This window comes from Hippopotamus amphibius, chromosome 1 (assembly GCF_030028045.1).
Source record: "Hippopotamus amphibius kiboko isolate mHipAmp2 chromosome 1, mHipAmp2.hap2, whole genome shotgun sequence".
Taxonomy (NCBI): Eukaryota; Metazoa; Chordata; class Mammalia; order Artiodactyla; family Hippopotamidae; genus Hippopotamus; species Hippopotamus amphibius.
The window spans coordinates 946,401-958,909 of record NC_080186.1 but is presented as its reverse complement, the minus strand read 5'-3'; the positions used below and the strand labels follow the sequence as shown (position 1 = coordinate 958,909).

Here is a 12,509-nt window from a genome sequence, read left to right as displayed (position 1 = left end):
GCTTTCACCCCACCCCCCCCCCACCACGTGCTGCCCGTGGCAGCCTTAGAAGGTTTGTATTATCATCTGCACCTAAGACAGGAGGAAACAGAGTGGAGGTCTCCACAACACCACACTCCCATCTCCCAGCACCAGCTCCCACGGCAGGGCTGTGTCTCCCTCCCAATCCACGCTGCAACTTGGGGAAAAGTCTCAGCTCTGGTTCCACTCCAGTCTAGAAGGGAGAGCTGGACAAGACTCCCCAGATTCCCCAGGTTAAACTTCTTGTCTCAGGGGTTGGGAAAGTGAGAGGGAACGGGATGTGTCCAAGGTAGCCGGCCTTCCCCCGAAGGTTTTTGGAAAAAAAAGCAAACTCTCAGTGAGCATCCCTTTGGTGGGCCAAAGGCCACCTGGGTTCCTCGTCCTGGAGCTGGGTCCTGACCCCACTGCTCCTCCCTCCTGGGGATGCCCTGGGTGGGATGGCTCTGTCTGACCCGCCCCACTCGCTCATACAATGCCACCTGGCGTCTCCACTCAGAGTCCTACGTGCAAAGCAGCCCCTAATGGGGCTCTTGACGGTCCCTGCCGTCTGTTCTCTGAGGCACCAGGCCACCCAGCTGCTCAGCAAGGAAAACCCAGAGGACGCACGCCGTCGCCTCCCCCAGGCGGAGGCCACGCCCTGGGTCTGCCCCCCTCCCGCCTGCTGGACTCTCCAGGCTGTTTTAACAAAGCGTCACAGACCATGGGGCTTAAATCCTCCAAACTGCGCCCTCCCGCTGCTCCTGGGCTCAGGGTGTGGGCAGGGCTGCGTCCCCCAGGGCCGTGCGGAGGGGCCTCCCTGTGCCTCCAGGGTGTCTCTGGCTCTTCTCCGCCTCCCTCTTCCCAGCGACGTCTCTGTGTATGTTTTTTCATCTTTCTGTCTCAAACCTTCCCCTGCTTTTCTCTAAAAGGACCCTTGTCACTGGATTTAGGGACCCCAGCTGATCCGGAAGGACTGCCCCAGGATCCGTAATTACATCTCCCCAAATAAGGTCCTGTTCACACGTCCCAGGGACCAGGACAGGGGCCACCATCCAGCCCATCGACCACGGCCCAGGCCCGGGGCCACGGGCGGGCAGGGCCTCTCACAGTCGGCGGGCCCGCCAGCTCCTATGGTCTCGCTCCCCTGGGACCACCTCAAAGTCCAGGTTCCGGTCCCGGTGCACAGTGGCCACGTGAAGATCCTGAGACCAAGCACAGCAGGAACTCTCTCTGGAGGCCTCTCCTCTCAGCACTCCACTCACCAGCCCTCACACACCATCAACCCCCCAGCCGGCCACGTGCTCAGATGGGGCTTGGAATCCTCCTGCAGGACTGCGACCGGCAGTGAAGACGTTGGCAGGGTCCCCCACCTCCCAGGGCCTCTGTTTCCTTAGCTGTGGGGCACGGACACCCCAACTCACTTGTGAGCTCAGCACCCTGGGCTGAGAGCCAGTTGGGCAGTGTGTGCACTGCACAAATGCACTTGCCGGGAGGACACGTGGGGACCCTCCAAACGGCGAGCCTGGGCTGGGGAGCCCTCCCGTGGCCCCCGCACCACGTGCGCAAAGTCGCTGCCCGTGTCAGCAGTGGCTTCACAGGGACAGCATGACGACTCCCTCTGAAAGTCCTCAGCTTCTCAGGGAAGCAACCCCCATCCAGGGGTCAAAGAAACAGATGAAAAGTACATGAAGCCAAGAAGCCCGTGAAAAGGCGCTCAACGCATTGTCACTACGGGAATGCCAAAGCCACTTCCGACCCGCGAGGATGGAGACGGTCAAAAAACAGAAAACAGCAAACATCGGCGAGAACGCCCAGAAACAGGGACCCCTGCGCGCCGCTGGTGGGGACGCACCGGTAACACGGCCCAGCTGCCGTGCAACACAGTGTCGCTGCTCCTCGAAGAGTCAAAGGCAGAGTTAGCCTGTGACTCGGGTCAACACCCAGGCGCGGAAACGGGGCCTCAAACAAATAACCGCACGGACACGGAGACGGAGGCGGCAGCGCGACCACAGCAGCAACCACGGAGACATGCCCGGCCCGGCGGACGGACGGAGGGGCCGGGCAGGGCCTATCAGTAAAACGGGACACGGCTGCAGCCTAAAACGGAGGGACGCGCGGACGCCCGCCACGACGTGGGCGGACCTGAGAACACGATGCTCGGCGAGAGAAGCCGGACGCAAAGGTCCCGTCACGCGCGGCTGCGTGTCCACAGAGCATCCAGGACAGGCGAAGCCACGGGTCCACGGACACAGACGCGGGTGGGGGGGGGGCGGTCTCCCGGGGGATAGGGAGGGGGCGGGGGGCGGGCGCCACGCACGTGCGGAGCCGACCCCAGCTCGCGGCCTCACCTCCTCGTCGTGCACCAGCTCCTTCTTCACCACCTTCATGGCGTACACCTGGCCGTCCTTCTTCAGCCGCACCAGCAGCACCTTGGCGTAGCTCCCGCGCCCGATCACCCTGATCAGGTCGAAGTCCTGTAGCCCGAGCCCCTGAGAGATCGTGATCCCGTCCATCCCATCGATGACCGGCTTGAGGTCCTGGGGGCGGCAGGACAACACGGGAGCGAGCGGGAAGGGGACGCGTGCGTGCCCCGAGCCCCGTCCCGCTCACGGGTCCTGACCCCCCGACGGCAAGCCCGGCCCACCCGGGAGCAAACCCCGAGAGTTGCTGATGAGAGCGGCTGGTACCCGAGAGCCGCACCAGCCACGGGGGGCCCTCTGCGAGCGAGGAGGGGGCTGGGGCCGGCCCCGCCTGGACGGGCCGAGGAGGTGGCCGCGGGCTCACACGCCCCAGGACCATCAGCACCGGGACCAGGAGGCCACCCTCCTCCCTGGGGGGTTACAAAGCATAAGTTGCTAATGCCTGGAAAGACCCGCCAAAGCAAGTACTGCAGGAAGTAGCACGTGACGCGAGAGAAAGGCGACGTGATTAAGAGCACGAGCTCCCCTCCTGAGAATTACCTCTGGCGAGGATTCCGTGCTGGAGGGAGGACAGCGGAGTGCTCCTGACTCCTTCCAGACACAGAACCACCAGGCAGAAAGATCTAGATGCCCGGGCGGGGGGGGGGTTGACCTTGGGGAAGGCGTGGCCTTGCAAGGTGCCGCTGTTCCCTGAGGTTCTGTGCATGGAGGCTGAGCGTCAGCTGGAACTGTCCTTGCTCAGGACCACAACTTCTCGAGCCTCACTTATCACCCAGAGTCCAACTATGATGCTGTAACTTGCAACACGGGGTTCCTACTTGTTCTAGGGAGCCGGCAAGATGCCTTCTGTCATTTTAACGAGGCAACTCTAGGGAAGCCTCCAGGTCACCTAAGGACGCGGCCGGTTGCCAGGGGAACCAACCCCGGGACCAGAAGGTCAGTCCCATCCCCTGATCTCCCCCGACAGGAGGGGGCTGGTGGTTGAATCCATCACCAGCGGCCAACGATTTAATCACCACGCCTGTGTAACGAAGCCTCCGTAAAACCCCCGAAAGGATGGGTTTCGAGAGCTTCTGGGTTGTTGAACACACAGAGATTTGGGCGTGGCTGCGCTCAGAGACCATGGGAGCCCCTTCCCCATGCCCGCCCTGTGTGCGCCCTCCAGCTGGCCGTTCCTGAGTTACTACCCGTTATGATAACCCGGTGACCCTCTGAGTAAAATGTCTGAGCCTTGTGGGCCACCCTAACAAATTAACTAAACCCAAGGAGGGTGTCAGGGGACCCTCCGATCCACAGCTGATGGGTCAGAAGTACAGGTGACAACCTGGACTTGAGCCTGGCATCGAAAGTGGGAGGAGGGACCTCCCTAGGGGCCCAGTGGTAAAGAATCCACCTCCCGATACAGGGACGCGCGTTTGACCCCTGGTCAGGGAGCGAAGATTCCACATGCCGCGGGGCCACTAAGCCCGTGCGCCACAACGGCTGAGCTCGTGCACCTCAACCACAGAGAAGCCCGTGTACCGCAAACGGCAGAGCCCACGTGCCCTGGAGCCTGCACGCCACAACTAGAGAGAAGCCCACACACACCGCAACTAGAGAGAAGCCCGCAACTAGAGAGAAGCCCGCACACTGCGATGAACGATCCCACGTGCCGCCACGAAGACCCGACACAGCCAAAAAGGTACATTTAAAGTAAATAAATAAATAAAGTGGAGGCATCCGTCTGGCGGGACGGAGCCCGGCCCGCGGGATCTGACACGGCCCCCCGGCCACGGCGCAGAGCTGGCTTAAACTGCAGGACACTCAGTGTCTGCTGGGCATTGGAGGGCTGCTCGGAGTGTGGACAGCACACACGGGAAAATAAAGCACGGCTTTCGTGCGAATAAAATCTGACAGAAACCGCTGCTCAGGAGCCGGCCCTGGCCCCGTGGGGCTGTCTGGGTGTGGGGTGCTGGGGAGACCTCGCCCGCAGCAGCAGACGGCGCCCGGGCTCCCCCGCGAGCCTCTGGGGCTCCACAGCGGAGCTCCCCTGTGAGACCCCGCGGTGAGGGCGGTTCTGCTCCCTCCTGGAGCCAGGCCCCGCGCCGCGCACCCCTCCCCACTGCCCCCGACAGGCCGCCTCTGCCGCACTGGACACCCAATCCCCCTCCACCACAGAGCCCCTGAGAGGAGCCTGGGGGCGCTGACGTCTCTGCCACACGGGCACTGGTTCCCAGAGACAGGGACACCCGCCATGGGGAGGGAAGACGCCGTGGGAACTGTGAAAACCTGGACGCCGGGGTGGGCGGGAGAGGCACGCACCAGCGAGTCTGGTGTGCCTCCACCAGCCCCAGGCCCCCCCAGCCACAGACACGCCAGGAGTAGGTCAAGGGCAAAGCCAGTCACGGGCCATCCCTACGCCTGGGTCGCAGGGCCAGCCACGCGGGAGGACTGGGAGTGAGCCCACCCCTAGGGGCCAGCCTTCCCGCCTTCTCTCAAAGCACAAGAGCGTAGGGTTTCCTTTGTGGGGGTCACGTGTGCCCCTCTGGTCCACCGTGATGGCCCGAGCCATCTGTACTAATGTGGAAATGGCCACACCAAAGGTCAGTGCCGTGGAAAGCTTCCTGTGCGCCAAGCACAGGGCTAAGCATTTATACAAATGCCCTGTTTACCCTCACAGAAAGGGGCAATCATTATCCACACTTGACAGAAGAGGATCCTGAGGTCAGAGTGGTCCTCTGATCAGGCTCAGACCAGGCCTGGCACTTGGGCTCACAGAGACCCAGCCCTCACTCCCGGTTCCCATGGGGGAAAGAATCATACAATAAGCCCCAAATCCTCCCCTCTGAGATTCAGCAACGGCTCACATTCTGCCACGTTCCCTTGCCCTCTGCCCATTCATCTGTCCAGAGAGCACGTCTGTGCTAAGCGTCTGAAAGACGGCACAGAGCTCCGAGCTGGACGCCTCGGCGTGGGCGACCTCCGCCGTCCACAGGGCTGTGTCCTCCCGGAACACTCCTAGTCCATATTTAAGTTTCCGCGACTGCCCCAGAAATGAGCTCACGAACTTCTCAACGGAACACAGAAAACACCGATGAGCCGTTTTCTACACTCACCTCAGAATCATCTTTAAGGTTGTCATGTTTCCGGGTTGAAGAAATATACGCAACTAGTGAAGAGAGGAAGAAAAAAGGGGTGTTACAGGCGTTGTCAGGGATGTGGCCCGAGACCCAGGGACCCCCACGACCCCCGCCGCTCTGCGGAGACGCAGTGGCCCAGGCCAGGCCAGCCAGTGCTCAGAGTGAAGGCCTGGGGCAGCCACTACTGACTCAACTAGAGACCTAAGAAAATGCAGCTTCTGGGGCCCCAGCCAGACCTGCTGACTCTGAACTTCTAGGGCTGCGACCTGGGAACCTGCATTTCTGACAAGCTTCCCTCGTGCTTCTTCTAGAAGTGACCAGTCATGAGATTTTGGTGTCTAGCTTTCCAGTCTTTGTTCTTACGGGGTGCAGGAGGGTGGGGGGTGGATGGGTCCTTGCTAGGGGTCTCCTGTGCATGAGGTGCTGTGCTAAGTGCTTTATCCCGGGGGATGAAACTCATTTAGCAAACGAGGGCCGGAGCCCTCACGCACCCTTGTAAAAGCGCGCAGAACCGCAGAAGCCCAGTGCTGGGCCATCAGCCCAACTCGTATTCAAGACTGCACTCAGCAGGCGTTCAAAAGCCTCCCCAACCAAAGAAAAAGAAAAAAGGAAAAAGGAAAGGAATCCACTAAGACCCAAGAACTACACGACAGCCTGCCGTGCGCAGAGCAGGCCTTTTCAGACGTGGGCCTCATGGTGGCCACCGTGCTGCCTGCCTCCTGGGACGCCCAGAGTCAGCACAGAGAGCGACCCCCTCCCCGGGCTCCCAAGGCAGCGGCTCACAGAGACCTGGGCGCCCAGGGAAAGCCACCCCGCCCACCCCGCCCCGGACGAGCCCCCCCCAGCCCCGCAGCGAGCGGCCACGCTCACAGGGACTGGCCCCTGGGGAGAGAAGAGAATCTAGAATGGATTCCTGGGGGGGAAGGGGAGGCAGGCAGGCGTTCCTGGGCGGGGGGAGAGCGGCCCCTACTTCCATCCGTCTCCTCGGAAGGAAGGTCCACGTCGTCACCCTTGTCGTCCACTGCAGGCTCCTGGGAAGGCATGACAGAATCCTGCAGAGAGACGGCGACACAGTGACCTGGCGGGCGCCATGACGCAGCTTCTGGGTGACTCTCTAAGTCACCCGTCACATCACACACACTGGAACACGCATCATGACGTGTCACTCCACTGTGACGTCAGCCCACTGAACACGGGAAGAGGAGCACTGAAGTCACCTGTGATGCTGCAGGCAGAGGTGACCGCTCAGCCCCGCGGGCTGCGACCTTTCCAGCAGCTGCTTTATGAAACGCCTGTTTCTACGTAGTACGGCTTAGTCCTCGCCCCCCACCCCCCGCCCGCCTCGCGCCTCGGCTGCAGCCGCCCCGGCTCCGGGTCCCACGGCTGGCGTCACCATCGAGGCGGCTCCCTGTGGGTGGACCCTGCAGCCCCCAAGAGCGCCGCGGGCTCCCGGGGCTCGAGCAGAGGGCCCGACTCAGACCGCCAGCCCGGGCCGCCGCTCTGCGGCCGACAGGCAGCCCTCCTCTGGCGTCGGGGGCGGCAGGGACGTGGTCCGGGGGAGGCGGGTCCCCGGGGCGGCGTGCACCCCAGGCAGGCGGCCCCACTCACCATATGCCTGCTGCAGGTCGGCGGCACGAGCACGTGGCAGCGCTTATGCACCAGCAGTCTGCAGCGGACGCACCTGTAGCCCTGCCTGGCGAGGCCCCATATCCTCTCGCTGCACTGGCCGCAGTACGCTCTCTGCGCAGGACGAGAAGAGCCGCCGTCAGCGGGGCCCGGTACCCCCGCAGCTCCCCCCACGCCTAGGGCACGTGCTGCCCCGGCACGACACGCGGCTCGTCACGTCCGGCACCGGGCCCCGCCTAGGCCCGGCACCCCCACTTGGGTCCGTCCCGGGGCTGGGGGACCCAAGGGCCCCAAAGAGGCAGCTGGGTCCCTGCTCCTTGTGAGGGAAAAGGGGAGGCCCCGGCAGGCGGGGGTGACGAGGCTCCACGGGCAGGGCCCCCCTTGCCTGCAGGGCCTGGGCGGGTGGGTCGCAGGTCCTGCCGGGCTGCGCTCAGAACTGCCGAGGGGCCCACCGGGTGGAGAGACCCAGCTGAGCAGAGGGTGGGGGGCCCCCAGCCCGACCGCGTCTGAACACCTCCTGCACGACGACCACAGCAGCGATCCCGCCTGGCGTCTGGGCGCGTCCAGACTCTGAACGGCTCTGGGGCTCCATGCAGTTATCTTGGTGTTTTTCTCAGCGTTTTACAAGATTTTAAACGGTCAGTCTTTATTCTCCTTGGTTCTAAACATTTGAAATTCATGATTGTTACTGGCTTGCTTGGTGACGTTTTTCTAATTTTGGAATGTCACAAAATGCATGGAGGTAAGTGTGTCCAAAAGTCTGGTCACCCGGCTACCCCTCGGAGCCCAAAGTCACCTTCACAGTTACATGGTGTCCACATGTCGACAGGTTCCTCATTTGTTTTTTTTCCAGACATAACTCGTGTTCACGTTTTACCGTCCTTTGCCATTTTTAACAAACTTCTTTCTTTTGAGAGAGTCTCAAGTTACTGCTGGAGAACAGAAAGGATACACGGTACCAGCCACTGAGCAGAGCCTGGGGTGCTGGTGGCCAGCAGGCACTGCGAAGCCGATTTCCCACCAGGAACGGGCTCCTCCCCATACACAGGGCGCGCACGTCTCGGTCACGGCCATGTGGTCAGCACCTGGGACAGTGCCCAGCCAGCCATGGGGACCAGCAAAGGTCTGCTGAAGACACGTCCACGCACCCGCACACACGCCCCACTGCTTTCAACTTCAGGAACAGGAAAGGGAAGACTACATCCACGTCCTCTGTGCTGCCGGAGCCATCCCTTCCACAAGGAGGCAAACACGGGCTGTGGGGCTCCCTCTGGGAATGACCTGAGACGCAGCGGACGGCAGGCAGGGCCAGACAGGCCGGCCACAGGGCCACCCCCCCAAGACCTCCGACTCCGGCCAGTCCAGTTCAGCGCCGGCCTGGCATCCCCGCCCGAGGAGGGCGACTGCTGGTGAGAGTTCAGGACCCGGGGGAGGAGCTCCGAGGACCCTTTCACTCTGCCCGTCCAGTCGGCACCCGCAGAACCAGTAAGAACGCATGTGTTTCATACAACGTGCGAAACATGTTTAGCTTTCCCTGAGACACCACTTAACAACGCATGGATCATATTTAGGGGCAAATTCACAGCCGCCGGGTATCTTCACAAATTAACAAAGCTCCCCTTCCCTACAGAGCCACCCTCGCCAGGGCCCAGGCCGAGCGGGCGACCAAGCGCAGCGAGAGTCTGCCAGGTTCTAGCACCCGTCGCATCGAGGCCACGTGCAGAGGCGCCCAGGAAAGGCAGCCACGATGCTGCCCACGGCGCTTTATTTCACACCTGGATTTGAATGAACACTTCAGGAAACGTGCCACTAAAAGATAAAACTTAAACCCAAGCTCCACTCCTCAAGGGCTCACAGGAATTAATACATCAGTGGGTGGAAGTACCTTTCAGTCTCTCTTACATGCTGCCACAGTGCTTCCTTGCTCATGTTTTTAATCATCGATGCTGATTGTTGTTTTTCATACATTTATTTATTTTTGGCTGCATTGGGTCTTTGTTGCTGCATGTGGGTTTTCTCTAGGTGTGGCGCGTGGGGGCTACTCTTCATTGCAGTGCGTGGGCTTCTCAGTGCGGTGGCTTCTCTTGTTTCAGAGCACAGGTTCTAGGCATGTGGGCTTCAGTAGTTTTGGCCCTCAGGCTCAGTCGTTGTGGCACACGGGCTTCGTTGCTCTGCAGCCTGTGGGATCTGCCTGGACCAGGGCTCAAACCTGTGTCCCCTGCATTGGCAGGCGGATTCTTAACCACTGCGCCACCAGGAAAGTTCCAATGCTGATTTTTTAATCACACTAAACACTTAACTTCACAGTCGGTGTGAGCACTCGGTCTGCGTCCCTGACGGTTCTGCTCAGGACCCAGCTCCCACCGCGATCTGCGAGCTCCCACATTCTGTTCCTGGCTCTGCGGGGATTCGTCCAGGCTGGGCTGAAGGGAAGCCGCTCTGCAGCCACCTGGAGGCACTGCCGGGCTGTGTGGGTGTGGGGGGCAGTCGCGTGGGGTCCAGCTCGAGGCTGCACGTTCCCTGGAAGCACGCTCCTCCCTCCTTCACACACGGCATGAGGAGCCGTCTGCTGTCCCTGGCAGGCAGCCTCCTATCTCCTCCATTCCCTGGGCCTGGGTTCACGCCCGCGGGGTGGGGAGGGGTCTCCTCCTAGGCCCCACATTTGCGCCTCTCACGGCCCCCACCATTTCACAAGTGGCAACTCCAATGTCCAGTCTGGCTTGGCCAAGCACAGCCCACCACCTGCCTTTATAAATAAAGCTTTATTGCAACACAGCTGCCCTCATTTGTTTCCCTCTTGTCTGGGCCGCTTTCACACGGTAACAGAGACTGCACGGCTCACAAGCCTGAAATATCTGCTCTCTGGCCACCTGCAGGGGATGCTTGCTCAGCCCTGCTCCTGCTGCTCAGACCAAAAAGCTCAGGACAAACCCTCATGTAGCATTGCCAGCCCTGGTGGCGTCTTCAGAGCCGGTCTCCCGGCCCCACCCTCGCTCCCTGCACTCCCTGCCCCCAGGGACCCTCTGCTCCACGTCTGCTCATAATAAAGGCCGATGTCCCTGGACCGTCCACCCGGCCGGCCCTGCAGGATGAGTGGCCCACGTGCCACCAGCAGAGGCCCCTCCAGCCGCACCGAGACGTGGCGCCTCTTCCTCTGTGCCAGCCTCGGGGCGCGACTGCTTCTCTTGCACAGACATGCTGCCAGGGACAGCAGGACAGGGGCACCTCAGAGCCACCGAGCTCTTCCCCAGTTGCTTTCCAGAAAGTAGGGGTCCGCGTCTGCACCCCCAGGAGCGCGTGACCATCACTGCGCACACAGCATCCGGGGCGCTGGCCACTCCCAGGGGCGTGTTTCCCGGGCGGTTACCCACGAGGTCAGGCCGCCGGCACCTGGGAACAGTTACGGTTCTTGGGAACAGTTACGGTTCTGTTCTAACGGCCATTTATATCCTCGCCCGACATCAGACTCCGGGCATTTACCAGAGACCAGAGCTCTTCAGTCCTAAACACACACGTTGATTTGATCTCTCACTCTCGGCTGTGCTGCGAACATCTTTCCTGTGCGTTTTCTGAGCTGAATTTGTTTGGAGGCTGCAGAGGCCTGGGGTGCGCCCTGGCTGAGTCTGAAGACCTACCTCCCCCGGGCCCCCCGCCAGGTTTCTTTGGAGACCTGCGCGCGTCTCAGTTTTGACGTTGGGTTTTTTCCCTTTTTTGGAGGTGCTGTGCGGTTGTGGAATAATCTCAGTTCCCCAACCCGGGACTGAACCCGGGTCACGGCAGTGAAAACCTGGAATCCTAACCACCGGACGGCCAGGAAACTCCCTCCTGATGCGTTTTAATGTCAACCCACCCTGACTTCTCTACTGAGAACTCAGGACCCGTGCGGCCCCCTCCCCACGGCGCCAGTTAACCAGCTGTCTCGCTAGGGTTCACCCCTGTACAGGAAACACTCACGCCCTGGGGCCCCAGGCCAGGCTCCGACGGTCAGTTCCGTCCCCCAGACCGGGGCTCCCCGTCGCCCGCGCGTGCCGCCCGGGTCTGAGGACCTCAGCGCCTCCCGCCGCCCCCGCCCCCGCCCCCGTGGGCCCCCACCGGAGCCTCTCCCCCACCACCCCGAGATCAGTCACGTCCAGGGCAGGCAGCTCAGGCCAGTGAGGCCGACGTCCTCGCGTCTGTCCTTCGGTCACCAGCAAAGGACGAGAGAAGCGGCCTCCTGTGGGCTTTGTCCCTGTGAGTCCGGCTGATCCCTCAGAGCCAGGCGTGCAGCTCCCGAGACACGCGTGCAGCTCCCGAGACACGCGTGCAGCTCCCGAGACACGCGTGTAGCTCCCGAGACATGCAGGGTGACCGCACAGCCCCGTAATTAACACCGGTGGATGGTGCGGCCTCAGACGTGGGGCCCACGGACCCAGGTGGGAACTCAGCCTCGTGACAAACGGCTACACGCCCACCTCCCTAAGGGCCGGGGGTCTCGGGGTCGGCCCCCTCCTCAGCCTCCTGTCTGTGAGAGCCCGCTCGGCACTTGGGGGAGAGCGGGCGGGGTCGGCGCTGGCGTGGGTCTCCCCTCAGTTCCCACTGCTCCTCCTCGAGGAGGAAAGGCCTTTGCCCACAGATTTTGGGGAGGGGGCGGCAGGAGGCATGGCAGGCTCTGCCCCTGCGGTCAGGGAGATGGGTTCCTCCTGGAACCCGCAGGGCAGGGAAAGCCAGGCCCCGCCGGGCACCTTGCCGGGTGGTGGGCTTCACTTGGGCCAGGGAGACAGTCCGTCATGAAGGAGATGAGCGGTTCTCTGATGTCCTGAAGGCGGCCCGCCCTGCCTGCCTGAGACCCTCTCTGGCCAGAACCAAGCCGGTGCCCAGATGCACAGGAAGAGAAGCCGCCCGGCCACAAGCTGGTCAGTCGTCCGTTTTTTAAATAAACATTGGAGAGTCGGCAGTGGTGCCTGGCGTCATGGGGGCTGGAAGTTTCCACTTCTCCAGGTTCCATCCTGTCCGTCTGGGTATCCACCGCAAAGCCTCACGTCCACACCCAGCTGGCCCGGCCCATCCCTCGTGCACCTCTGCCCTCTGTCCCTGCTCGGTGACGCCCAATGTCCCGAGGACCCTGTGCCCTCCCATCATCTCGGGGGCTCCCAGGGCCTGTCTCGCTCCCAACCGCCCCCCCCTTCCTTTCTCCTCCCAGCACAGCACCCCAGGGTGTCCCCAGCGGGCTCTTCTCCAACCGTTCATCACCATAAATGATAAACCACCGCGTCGTGTGCACCTACTGTGTGCCAGGGGCGGGGACACAGCTGTCGGGGCGAAGCGCTGTGCCTGGCGGGGAGATGCGGGGCCGTGAGGGGCACGG

General features: G+C 62.1%; 1 protein-coding gene across 3 annotated transcripts in view; it reads right to left on the bottom strand.

Moving 5' to 3' along the window:
- The window catches only part of PRKCZ (protein kinase C zeta), a 94,927-nt gene that overhangs the window by 18,768 nt on the left and 63,650 nt on the right, over positions 1 to 12,509 (bottom strand). The window contains exons 6-9 of one of the 3 annotated variants that reach the window (XM_057750181.1): positions 7,148 to 7,279; positions 6,510 to 6,591; positions 5,516 to 5,568; positions 2,349 to 2,537 (exon numbers count right to left, since the gene is read on the bottom strand). In XM_057750181.1, the coding sequence (XP_057606164.1) occupies positions 2,349 to 2,537; positions 5,516 to 5,568; positions 6,510 to 6,591; positions 7,148 to 7,279 (456 nt within the window). The remainder of the gene's footprint in view (positions 1 to 2,348; positions 2,538 to 5,515; positions 5,569 to 6,509; positions 6,592 to 7,147; positions 7,280 to 12,509) is intronic. The other 2 variants (XM_057750199.1, XM_057750191.1) reach the window with 2 other exon arrangements.